Source organism: Cibotium barometz, chromosome 42 (genome assembly GCF_041138505.1).
Source record: "Cibotium barometz isolate CiBa-2024 chromosome 42, ASM4113850v1, whole genome shotgun sequence".
In the NCBI taxonomy this organism is placed as follows: Eukaryota; Viridiplantae; Streptophyta; class Polypodiopsida; order Cyatheales; family Cibotiaceae; genus Cibotium; species Cibotium barometz.
This window is the reverse complement of record NC_141087.1, coordinates 40,549,810-40,562,383: the sequence shown is the minus strand read 5'-3', so window position 1 is coordinate 40,562,383 and position 12,574 is coordinate 40,549,810. Positions and strand designations below refer to the sequence as shown.

The following is a 12,574-nucleotide window of genomic DNA, read 5'->3' as shown; positions in this document are numbered from 1 at the left end:
ATGCCCATGTTGTGCGCATTGAGGTACATACTTTGACAGCGAACAGAAGAAACTTCCATGATAGACATGCCCATGTTGTGCGCTTTTGAGGTACATACTTCGACAGCCAACAGAAAAATCTTCCATGATCACTCAAGGAGGCCACTCACTCAACAGGAGCATGCCACAAAACTACGCCTTTTCTACATGCCATACGCTGTTACCTTGAGGTGAAATATTTGACAGCAGACAGAAAAAACTTCCATGATCACTCAATTAAACTCACAGAAGTCCAAAACATCTCAAACAGTATGTTTGAGAAGTAACAATGCAAAGCTTCCACACTATTTCTGTAAAATCCACATACTGACAGTTTAGTATTAATTAAGCTATAAAGCGTTCATAACACGTCACGGCCTTGCACAACCCCACTGTAGCAAAGTCTTGAGCAATTTGCCTTCAGTAGCGAACCTGCAGAGAGAAGAGGCTCATTACCATGATCCCTCCACCCCACGTGTTGGGTTGTGAAAAGCCTTGTAGTCCCAGTGAGTTTGCAAAGCATAAGGCTTAGAGATATTGATGCCCTCCTCGGTGACATTTGCTATCTGTTGAAAAAACAATTGTTTTGCTTATTATCAAGTAATCGTACTACAAGAGTTTCATGGATACAAGACATAATTAATCCCTCAAATCTGAAGCCAAAACATGCAGATCATATTCATAAGAGCATGCTGAAACCACGCAACTTAAAAAGAATCAACAAGGCCACTCAAAAAACGAGCAAAGGCTTCAATTCAGCCTCAGCAACATCATCTATAGCATAGACAACATGCTCCAACCTGAATTTTGTTGACTGCTGTGCGGTCCCGATACAGCAGCACCCGGAGGCACTTCTCAAGCAAAACAATGCCTTCTTCCAAAGTTAAATCTGCTCTCCATTCGTCCCTAAATATAGGTTGTGCCAGATGATTTCCAAAACCTGACGCCACATGATTTTCTTGAAAATGAACACCAATCATAGAGACCTGATTTCGTGGACATCAACCAAAACAAGAACGGATCAGAACTTGTGAGTTTAACTGGAATGATCCCAAGTCCTCGTTAATTTGTTTCAACCAAGAACTTAGGCTACTGAACACGACGCTCAAATGTATACCATGCCCAAATACTTCACACCCTTCTTAACACCCCCAAGAATAAGAGTGTTCCAAAGAGGGTCGAACTTGTTGCGCCGATTATACATCACACGACTAAGGTAGTTGTGAACTTCTTTTGGGCCAAGTGTGTTCCCATCATCCCACATTCTATCGTTCAGCCTGCACAGGATTTAAAAAACACCCTCCTAAACTTAGATATCACTTGCACACATGTGAGCTAGCACACTTTCTTGATTTCTTTAAAAAAACATGCTCCACACTAGGCACAAAACTGTTTGCATCCATTTAGTCCACTTGAAAAGACAGCCCTGAGATACATTGTTGTAACAAATTGAACCTGATTTCCAATGGATGTGTCCCTTATCATCAAACACCTTTCAGTAATATGCTTCTCAACCATGCACGAGAATTCCATAGCAATCTCATTGGCCTTAATTATGTTAACCCATGCAGTTATCCAGACACTTAACCAATCAACAATCCCAACAAGGAGCAAAAAGCACATAAGATAGGATACATGAGTTCATCAAGGTAATGCATGATTTGCTGAAAATCACTAATCTCTCCACTTCCTCCTATGACTGAGCTCTTGCCCACTGTCTTCAATCTCTCAACACTCTTATAACGCAAGGTGGAGCCGTAAGAACCTGCAATTTTCCAGACACAACTTTACACCTCTCTCTCTCTCTCTCTCTCTCTCTCTCTCTCTCACAGAGCAATGGACACATGGCAAAATTTCAAGAGGTACTGGAACAAATGCAGACCATAGTCACAGGAAAGGAAGGGGAGACCAATCCACTTGAACAACTCACATGGGAAGGGATGCATGCCCTGACCACCATTATGTTAAAACACGACAACCACACTCCCGGCTCCAGTGGAATCCCTCTGCAAGGAGATAACGGAGCTCTCTTGACTTGATCTCATCTCTGAGTCTCTCTCTCTTGGCTGCTTCCAGAAGGCTTGTAGAAGATGTTTAAAATGAGAGAGGGGGTTCCATTTACAGAAAAAGTATGCCAGCTAAGCTAGCCAACTAGCTAGGTAACTCTGCATTTGTTTGCACTAACTTGTGCAAAATTTGCAATTCACACATAGCTTCTTCCGTCCCTTTTTAGATTAGGGCTCACAACATGGGTTGATTCTCTACAAAACCCTAACCCTAACTAGTGGCCTATTGATAACCATGTATGACACATGCATCCAAGGATTGAGGACAATGCAAGTGACACGCCAGGTTTGTGGCCCATATACAGGGTACCTTGAGGTAGGTTCTATGTTGCTTAGTATATGCCATATGGCCACCCTCGCAGTAGCAACCTATCAATTCATTGTTTACTAGAAGGCCACCTTTTCTTCCATCAGAAGGCTAAAAAGCCTTTTGTTCTCTAGCCCTAGTCCAGTATCTTCACATTCATTTACGTGAGGCGATGGTTAAGCTGCTATGGTCAACCATTCCTCTTCTCTGATGCATCCACATCTCCCCTCCCAGACACAGATTCTGTTGCTTTGACGCAATCAGGCAGAGACGCATGTTCTTGATTCTACCTGAGGGTCGGTAGCTGCTCTCCCTAGCTCCTCTCAGCCAGTTCTGTCTTCCAGGAGATCTGTGGGTGGGGGTTATCACGAGGGAATCCACCTAGGCTTCTGCTTGGGCTCCTGGCCTCACCAGTTTTGGACAGGAATGGAGGTGGATTCTGTACTCCTTGACTGACTCTTAAAAGATGATACTCTAGTGAGATGATATGAGCGTGTTCATGATCTCGGAGTTTTAGCCCACTCAAAAAATAGTGTTTTACATAGAATCTAGCATGCTTTCTTCGTACTATTAGGTTTCGTCACAATGTATCGCTTGCTATGAGCGTGTTCATGATCTCGGAGTTTTAGCCCACTCAAAAAATAGTGTTTTACATAGAATCTAGCATGCTTTCTTCGTACCATTAGGTTTCGTCACAATGTATCGCTTGCTAATGCAATGTGCTATGTGGAGAGGGTAAGCTAGATAGGTGTCTTGCTCTTTTCAAAATTTATACTTTAAAACACAGGAGCAAGTGATTTGAAAATTCATTTTTTGGATCTTTTCATCAAATTTTGGGGTTATGTTTTTTAAGTTTAGGAAGCTAAGTGCTAGGTGGCTGTTTTTTCTCTTTTTCAAAGTAGGGAAGTTAAACATACCTCCACAGTCTGCTGCTATGAGGATGCCATCTTTATACTTCAAGCCCAAGACTGATGATCCAGTCACATAAGGATACCTGTATTATAATTATTAAGATTTAGAAAATTTAGGAGGAAAAAAAGGGGTTTTAGGAGGGAGCTTCTTACTGTGTGTGCGTGATGGGGGACTTGACAAGGCTGATGCCGACGGAAGGCAAAGCCGATGATGCCAGGTCCTGTTGGCGCTGGAAGAACAACTGCTGCTTCTGCGAAGCTTCCTCCTGCTGCTGCTGCAGAAGCAACACCATCGCCATAGCTGTGCAAATACAGATCACAGATGATGACCTTTCGTGTCTTGATATCTCTCTTTCTTGTGGCTGGCACGTTAAAAGCCTCCTCTTCTTCTTGCTCTTTCTCTCTCTCTCTCTCTCTCTCTCTACCGAGAAAAGCTTCGTCCTAGAAAACCTCCCTTCCACGCTTCGCCTGCGCTTTGCACACAACGCTTTGTGGACGTTGCGGTGGGCGGCGGGCCCTTTACACACTTGTGACTGGACAATGCTCGTGTGGAAGGCTAATAATACAAGCATACACATTTTAAAATAAACGCAAGGTAAATGTATTTCTTTTTTTATCAATAAAGTATTTATATTAACTATTCAAAATCAGTTATACATCATACATCACCCCCAAAACCCGACTATCAAACTCTGTCATATATCACCCCCACAACCACAACTATATACTCCTTTTTTATCTCATTCAAAATTTTACAAAGAAATTCCCATCTTTCATCTTCACATAAAAAACTAGACTGATCCCATGAAATCTGATATCCCAATAATAAGTAAGCCTCCATCATGGCCTCAATAGTGTAGCCCCAGGGAGATTGTTTCTCCAACATTCCTCCATGCTTTGACCACACCTTGACAATAGGTCTAGTGCCAACAAGGTTCTTAATAAAAGCCAAGTATGATCCAATTGTTTTTCCTTGCAGTAACATCTCTGAGTTTTGGGGCCAAATCTAGGGGACCTTTTCTTCTCAAGGTAAATGTATTTCTCGTCAACAAAGAAAACAAAATACATTCTTATGTTACGTTTATTTCAATAAGATAGAAGCAAAAATGAAGATGGAAAGTTAGCCGCGAGAAGTTAAGCGTTAGCATATATTACTACTCCAGTATGGTCATCATGGGGGCTCTAAGATGAGATATTACGTCCTCTCCCCAATTTCACGCTATATTTACAAAGACCTAAAAGCCTAGTTATAAAAAGGAACCAAGACTTAAAAGCCTAGTTATTTACCAAGACTCAAAAGACTAGTTTAAAAAAGGAACCAAGCACACTAATTGATTATTGACAAACAATGCTTGGTTAATGTTGGTTAATGTTCTCCTAGACTTTTGTTGAACTTGGACTCCCAAGGTTAGTTATTAGTGGACCATTTGCATACAAGAAAACCAACAAAGTTATTAGTCAACCTTGTTGGGCAAGTTAGTGTGTATTTCACACTCGTTTAAAGCAAGCACTACATATTTTGGGAAGGGGTGGATTTCAGTTCTCCCTAGAAAGACAATTCCTATTTAAGGGATTGTTAGAGTTGCTTTGTAAAAGCCAAGAGCCCTCTCTTATGAATCAAAGAGCATGCTCTCTCCTCTTACAAATTGCACTCTAGAATGCACCCACTTCCACCATTATTATAGCCAAAAAAACTTGTGTCCCAACTCCAACTATAAGGTTCCTCCCTCCAGCTTTTGAGGTGTGCAGGTGTAAGAACCTCCCCTCCAGCTTTTGAGGTGTGCAGGTGTAAGAACCTCCCATTCTGATCTTATAATTATTCCCCTCTCTGAAATAAAAGAAAGATCATGTTTTACCCTATTTTGGTCTAGAGAGAGAAAATGTCTAGAGAGAGGTAATTTAAAATTGAGATATTTTTTGATATAAAAATCCTCCTAGTGTCTAAAATGGTTTCCCCTGAAACAGAAAGTCAAAAAGAACTTTCCAATATGTAATTGGAATTAATTGAAAATAGGTAAAAAGGACCTTAGCTTAAGGGTCCAGATTTTCAGAAAAAGTTGGATTATGGTCCAGTTAAGGTTCCTATGGACCAATAAGATTAATCCAAATGTAGGGAGGAGATAAATTGAAGAATAAAAGAAAAACTCCCAAAAATAAGTAAATGCTCACATAAGATGAAGAGTTGACTAAGGACAAGGTTTATTAGTTAAAAAAGAAGAGATATTTAGATGAAATGATGCATTTTTGACACCTCAGTGTGGGGATCCCCCCTCATGAAGGAGGCGCCTATTTCACATGTGTGGAGGAGTTTAAACTCAAAAATAATGAGATATTTTTATCTCTCCTCTCTCCTGTTTCAACTAGATATTTTTATCTCTCCTCTCTCCTGTTTCAACTAGATCCAAAAAGTAAGCTAAACTGACCTAAAAATGATCAAAATTTGACCAAACTGATCTGAAAAATTCTAGAATCAGTTTACTTGGTTAGAGGCTCACTTTTTCCTATAAATAGAAGCCTCTCCCTTTGTAAAAGGTTAATGGTGTTTATGCACTATTACTCTACTCCTATCCAGAACTAATTACATTGAATTTTCTTGATAATTCAATGGTTTTTGGCTTAATCCTCTCCAAAGTAATTGGTGGCCACTCTTGCTTTAAACAAGAGTAGAACCCTCAATCCCTCAAGTCAAAGGAAAACTTACAACTCTATGTAAGCTAAATTCTTCTTACTTTTAATTTTAAATCTATGGTTTTCTTGATTTTTCTTGTTTTATAAATGATTAAAGTAAATTCTGATGCTATGCCTTGATGAAAAGGCCATCCCCTTCTCTTCCTTACAATTCAGCCTTTCTTTATCCTGGAATGTTTAACAAAAAGCATAATTAAACTTTTCTTATTATTTACTCTCTTGGAAAGTAAAAATTGAGTAGATTAGAGTCCTTTACATCTCATTGAGGTTAATTTAAATTGAAAATAGAATGTTAAAAATGAGAAATGGTCAGCCATACAAAGGAGGTTATGGCAAAATTTTCTAGAATTTTATGGAAAAGAAAGTTTATTTTTATGTTATTCCAAAAGAGTAATTCCCACCGTTTGTGCATTCTAAAAGAAATATTCTAATTTACTCCATGTACATATTCACTTATGAATATGCATGGATATTACAGATATTAATTATTGAATTTAATTTCTATGCATAGAAAGATGCTTAATGGAAATTTTTATTATAAAAGTGTTGTTTTCATTGAATTTAATTTCTATGCATAGAAAGGTGCATAATGGAAATTTTTACTATAAAAGTGTTGTTTTCATTGAATTTAATTTCTATGCATAGAAAGGTGCAGAATGAAAATTTTTATTATAAAAGTGTTGTTTTCATTGAATTTAATTTCCATGCATAGAAAGGTGCATAATGAAAATTTATATTATTAAAGTGTTGTTTTCATTTAATTTAATTTCTATGCATAGAAAGGTGCATAATGAAAATTTTATTATAAAAGTGTTATTTTCATTGAATTTATTTTTTATGCATAGAAAGATGCATAAAGGTTTTATTTTTATTTCAAAAGTGTTATTCTCATTAAAATTGATTTTAAGCATAGAAAGATGCATAAAGGATTTATATTTATTTCAAAAGTGCTATTCTCATTAAAATTGATTTTATGCATAGAAAGATGCATAAAGGATTTATTTTATTTCAAAAGTGTTATTCTCATTAAAATTGATTTTATGCATGGAAAGATGCATAAAGGATTTATTTTTATTTCAAAAGTGTGATTCTCATTAAAATTAATTTTTATGCATAAATAAATGCATAAAAGGATTTTTATAAAAGTGTTATTCTCACTGAAGTTGATTTTTATGCATAAATAGATGCGTAATCTTTATATCAAAATTATAATTCTCTTAAATTCTATGTTTAAATTCTATCAAATAGATGTAATGAGATGTGATGAGAATCAGATAGGTGTGAATGAATGGATGGGTGGATGTGATGTGAATAGAGGTGATGAGATGTGAGGTGAATAGATGTGATGAGATGTGATGAGAATCAGATAGATGTGAATGGATGTGATGAGAATCAGATAGATGTGAATGGATGGATGAATGGATGTGATGTGAATAGAGGTGATGAGATGTGAGGTGAATAGATGTAATGAGATGTGAGGTGAATAGATGTAATGAGATGTGATGAGAATCAAATAGATGTGAATGGATGGATGGATGGATGGATGTGATGTGAATAGAGGTGATGAGATGTGAGGTGAATAGATGTGATGAGATGTGAGGTGAATAGATGTGATGTGAATCAGATAGATGTGAATGGATGGATGGATGTGATGTTGAGATTGGATGGATGTGGATGAATGAGATGAGATGTATATGAATGAGATATGATGTGGATAGAAGTGATGTGATATAATGGTGATAAGAATGAATGTGATGGATATGAATGAATGTGATATGATGGGATGTGAATCGGGATAGATATGAATGAATGAGATGTGAGGTAAAATGAATGAGATGTGATGTGAGTGAATGTGATGTGATCTGAATGGATGAGATGTGAATGAATGTGAATGAATGTGAATGTGATGTGATCTGAATGGATGAGATGTGATCTGAATGAATGAGATGTGAATGAATGTGATGTGATGAGATGTGGATATGGGTAGATGCGAGTGGATGAGATCTGATGAGGTTAAATTGTTGAAAGATGTGATTAGATGAAAATGATGTGACTGAATGAGAATAGGAATACTTATGAAATGGTTGTGGAATTAAATAATGTGGATTAATGGTGGAACAATGTGGAAAGAGGAGAGTTCGTTATAAAAACTGTATGTATGACCTGTTTTTAAATGACTGTTTTATGTCAAGAATGCTGGGGAAGTATTTTGACCATTTTGTGAATGAAATCGTGGTGGAGACCTAACTGTTAAAGTTGCAACAACTGACGGAGAGTCAATGGAGGACGTCTCGCATAGCAAGGTCACCCGAGGTCTTGACCAGCCTCAGTTCGATTAAAATGGTGAGCTTCCGGTATGGTGGATGAGGGACCAAGGAAGCGGCCTATAAGTGAAGCGCTAGGTCACCTGCGAAAGATCCTAGAGGGTGCTGACCATACGGTGCTCGGGCTCTGGTCGCCGACGATACCCACACGTGCATCGAGGAAGATATTGGAACAAGGAGTAAGAGTTGTTTTTTGAATTCGGGCATGGTTCTGGTTGATTGAACTTGCTGGTTCTCAACGGATGAGTCCATGGCTCTTTTATATGGATCCATTGGTTGATCTTACTGATCTTCAATAGAGATTCCATTTTGATATATGAATATATTGCCGAGTACTATGAGTTAGGAACCATCGAAAAGGCCCCTTGTAAATATTTGGAAATAAAATGATTTCAATGTTTTACTCTCCAAAATAAGCGTTGTGCAAATATGAATCTTGTAATCTTAAAATTGTTTTTACAATGATGACCACAGGACGATCAACCTCCACTTCCGAATGCGCTTTACACTGATATCTAGGAGAAGAAGCTCCTGCTCAAGCAAATGCAACCTCCCTCCTTTAAAGGAGAAGGTTCAAAGATTGAGAAGGATGCTGAAGTCTGGATTGAAGCGATGGACGATTATTTCTCTGCTGCCAATACTGGAGTAGCAAATCAGTCTATGCTTGCACGGTTTCACCTCATTGGAGATGCTAAGGTGTAGGAAACCTTGATTTTGAATTGGGTAATGAGCAAACTCATGGCAACTTTCGAGTCTTGCCATTAGGAATTTATGATGGAATCCTTGAGATGGATTGGTTAATTGCAAACAAAGCTAGCATTCATTGTAGCCAAGGGAGTATCACTTTTGAAAATTGGTCTCCTCAACATTTATGCACCAAACGGGGCATGGGACTGGCCCCCCTTAGGCTAAGACATGGTGTTTCAGAGGTGATTTCAAGCAAAGTGGCAATGTGGACTCCACGACACAGCAATAGAGTGCCCCACCATGGATAAGTTGATCTTACCCATTAGGAACCACGATACCTAGCACCTTGTGGAGTAGGGCAACACCCCCCACAGCCTCCTCTCAAACCATTAAGGCTGAGGTCCCAATCTAGCTCGGCTAGACCACTTTTCCCTTGATGAGAGCATGCAATCACGGGCAAACTTCATCGACATCCTTGCCGACATTATCTTCTCTGACTATGGCCAGGGGAGAGAGGGGGAGAGGAGGGAGAGAGAATCACTCTAGAGACATAGAGAGAGAGGAAGATGAGAGAGATAGAGAAATGAGAGAGGAGAGGGGGGGAGATAGAGAGTATGAAAGAGGGGGAGAGAAAAAGGAGAGAGGAGAGATAAACTAGAAGAGAGAGAGTGGGGAAGGCTGAGAGAGAGAGGAAATAGGATATATATATATATATATATATATATATATATATATATATATATATAAAGCATCTACTAAACACCTAATGGGCCTATGAAGACCAAAGTGATACAATAATTTCCATGGCATATCTCAGCATGGAATGGAAAATAAAACATAAAGAAAACATAAACATAGCTATCTCATTGGGGTGAAACAAAACTGTCCATGGAAACTTATCTTGGAATACTAAGAACATAGATACATGAGAGCAGCATCAGCTCCGAGTAGATGGTATACCACTCTCAAAAATATCAAGCATGGGCCTAATGCGTATGGTCGAGAGGTCTCCCTCATCTATGTCACGTGGAGAGGTAGCTCGATGCAAGGGGAGCATGTCCTGGATCTAGAGTTGATTAGGTGATCATGGGCAATGGCCGAGGAGCTTGGGGGTGTTGGGCACGTTGCAAGGTGGAGGCCCGGTCCGAGATAACTCCTGTCGCAGGAGAGGTAGGTCCGGATTAGCTCATGAAGGGTCCAAAAGATCCACTTTATCAGTGTCCTCCACCTCCAGGGTCCGGAAGAAACTGGTGATGGTTGGCTGGCGAGGAAGGGGGTAGGGTGGCTGGGGCCAAAGCTCTCTCAACAACGTGCCCTTGTGTCTGCGGAGCTCAAACAGGAAGGGTCCTAGGTAACGCTGGTCTTGGAAGTCAATGATCCTAGTAGTAGCAAGTGGACCAAATCCCTCACGAAATAGACAATGAAACCTCCCGCGGATCTCATAGTATACTAGGCAGCGACATATGTAATGCTCCTCTGTCTCAATCTCTATGTGGCATAATCAGCAGATCCTCTCCTCTCTAGGTCTCCATATGAGATTCCCGACTCTAAAGATGCGCTCAGCTCTACTTTTCTCCACTTTGGGGCAAAGGGATGAATTCCGTATTCGGCGAATCACAATCCACATGGCATGGGACATGTGAACACTCAAGTAGCCCAGCTGCTAGATGAATCCATCCTCACTGAGTGTGAGGAAGTGATCTCTCTAGAAGTGCATCTTCATGATGGTTGGGGAGCTCCAGAGGTGTATGGGTGTAGAGGCTGAGAAGATCTACCCGGATTACCCAGTTGTGGTATCCTCATGAGAGAGCCAGAGAAAAGGGGAGTCCAAACTATACTGAAGGGGGGGTAGGCACAGTCCATGCAGAGCCCATATATTGAGAACCAACAAGTGGGTATGTGACTGTCTGGAAGAGTGCATCCACTACCATCAGGGCTACAACAAACTCTACCTTGATAATCTCGTGTGGTAATGATGGTTTGTTGCAGATCATATGGGAGAACATCATGACCTTGGGCCTCTCAACTTGCTGCCAATCCTCAACAAATAAATCTGGCCCCCATAAGGCTCGCCCATACATCAAGGCTAGTGTAATGAGGGTGTCAAAAATCCAGCCCTTCGTTCAGGGCTCCTAGAAATGTGCCTAGATGCACTGCCACTCAAGTGAGCTCAAGGATACATATCCCCTTGTCACTCTGCCATGTGTTGCAGGAAGCATGGTGAAGTGTGGGCCACTGAAAGTGACACCAAGGTAGACATAGGATGAGATAATCTCCATAGGATCCCTTCTATATGTGAAACTCAATCTGGATGTGAAGGGGCAAGAGGTATTGAAGACCATTACCTTGGTTTTACCAAGGTTAACAGAGAGGTCCTGCTGAGTGCAAAAGTCATGTAAGAGCATCCAACTGTCTCTAAAGCCCCTCGCCTAAGTCTGAGAGAAGGATGATTTCATCTACATAAAGTAGTATGGGGATCAATATGCCTGGGCCACTGTGGGACTAGCCCAGCCTAATTTGTCAAGCTTGAGATCTCATCAATGTAGAGGCCGAAAAGAGTGGGTGATAGAGGGCAGCCTTGTTTCACCCCAATAGTGCTGGAAATCTCCTATGATGTACTTCCTAGGGCTCACACTCGTCCAGTGATAGACTCATAGAGGGCGATGATGCTACAAACCATGTCAAATGGGACTCCTATCTCCTATAGACGATGTAGGAAGCAGGCTTGGGGTACATTATCAAAAGATTTACGAAAATCCACAAAGCAGCAGTAAATCCTCTGATATCATGCTCTACCCTCCTCGATGATGGAATGGAGGGTGAAGATGTGGTCAAGGGTAGAGTAGCTCCTCTGAGCGAGCCTGTCTTGAGGATCTACATCCTTGGCTCTCTACAAATGAACTGAGCTCCGCCTCTAGCGCACTGATCCATAGAGTTTGGCCAATGTGTGGCCAATCATGATCGTCCTGTAATTATTAGGATCAAATGGTTCTCCGGGCTTTGAGGATGGGGGTGATGGTGTTGGTGGACTAAGAGGGTGAAAATCCTTCACAAAGGGCTCTATTGAACATGTAGGCTAGTAGGGGCGCTAGGGTATCATCGGCATTTGAGTTGTACTCGGCAATGAGTCCCTCATGATCCTAGGCTCGCCCATTGCCTAGTATACGAATGGCCTTGAGGACCATGCCCTTTGTGAAGAAGGTGGAGGTGGAGGTGGAGGTGGTGGTGGTGGGACAAGGATCTGGTGGTGGGGATAGGGGTGGTTGATGGGGGATATGATCAAGGGAGCATGCATAGGAGTGCCATGTGTCTGGGCAAGTGATAAGTGTGGGAGGGCGATGTTCTCAAAGTGTCCTCTCGGCCTCTTTGCAGTTCGTTTGGCCCTAAGAAAAGTCTGTATAACTCATCCTCTTTCCAAGCGTAGAACTCTCGTTTCTTGCATTGGGTGAGCCATTGAGAAATCCATTCTGCTTAGCGCTTTGTGATTTTCCCAATCTATACCTCATGCTTAAGATGGGAGCATGTGGTCCGACATTCATCATCATACCAACAGTTCTGGAGCATGGAACCGCA

The 12,574-nt window shown here is 40.7% G+C and overlaps 1 protein-coding gene across 1 annotated transcript; it reads right to left on the bottom strand.

Moving 5' to 3' along the window:
* Positions 1–231: 231 nt before the first annotated feature.
* Positions 232–3,761, bottom strand: LOC147614477 (proteasome subunit beta type-4-like). Its single transcript, XM_086781016.1, has 7 exons — positions 3,728–3,761; positions 3,456–3,692; positions 3,309–3,385; positions 1,654–1,783; positions 1,136–1,295; positions 819–1,004; positions 232–584 (listed from the first exon to the last, which is right to left on the bottom strand). The coding sequence occupies exons 2-7, from the start codon at positions 3,599–3,601 to the stop codon at positions 471–473; spliced, it is 813 nt and encodes a 270-aa protein (XP_086637142.1). The 5' UTR covers positions 3,602–3,692; positions 3,728–3,761; the 3' UTR covers positions 232–470.
* Between the last annotated feature and the right edge of the window lie 8,813 nt (positions 3,762–12,574).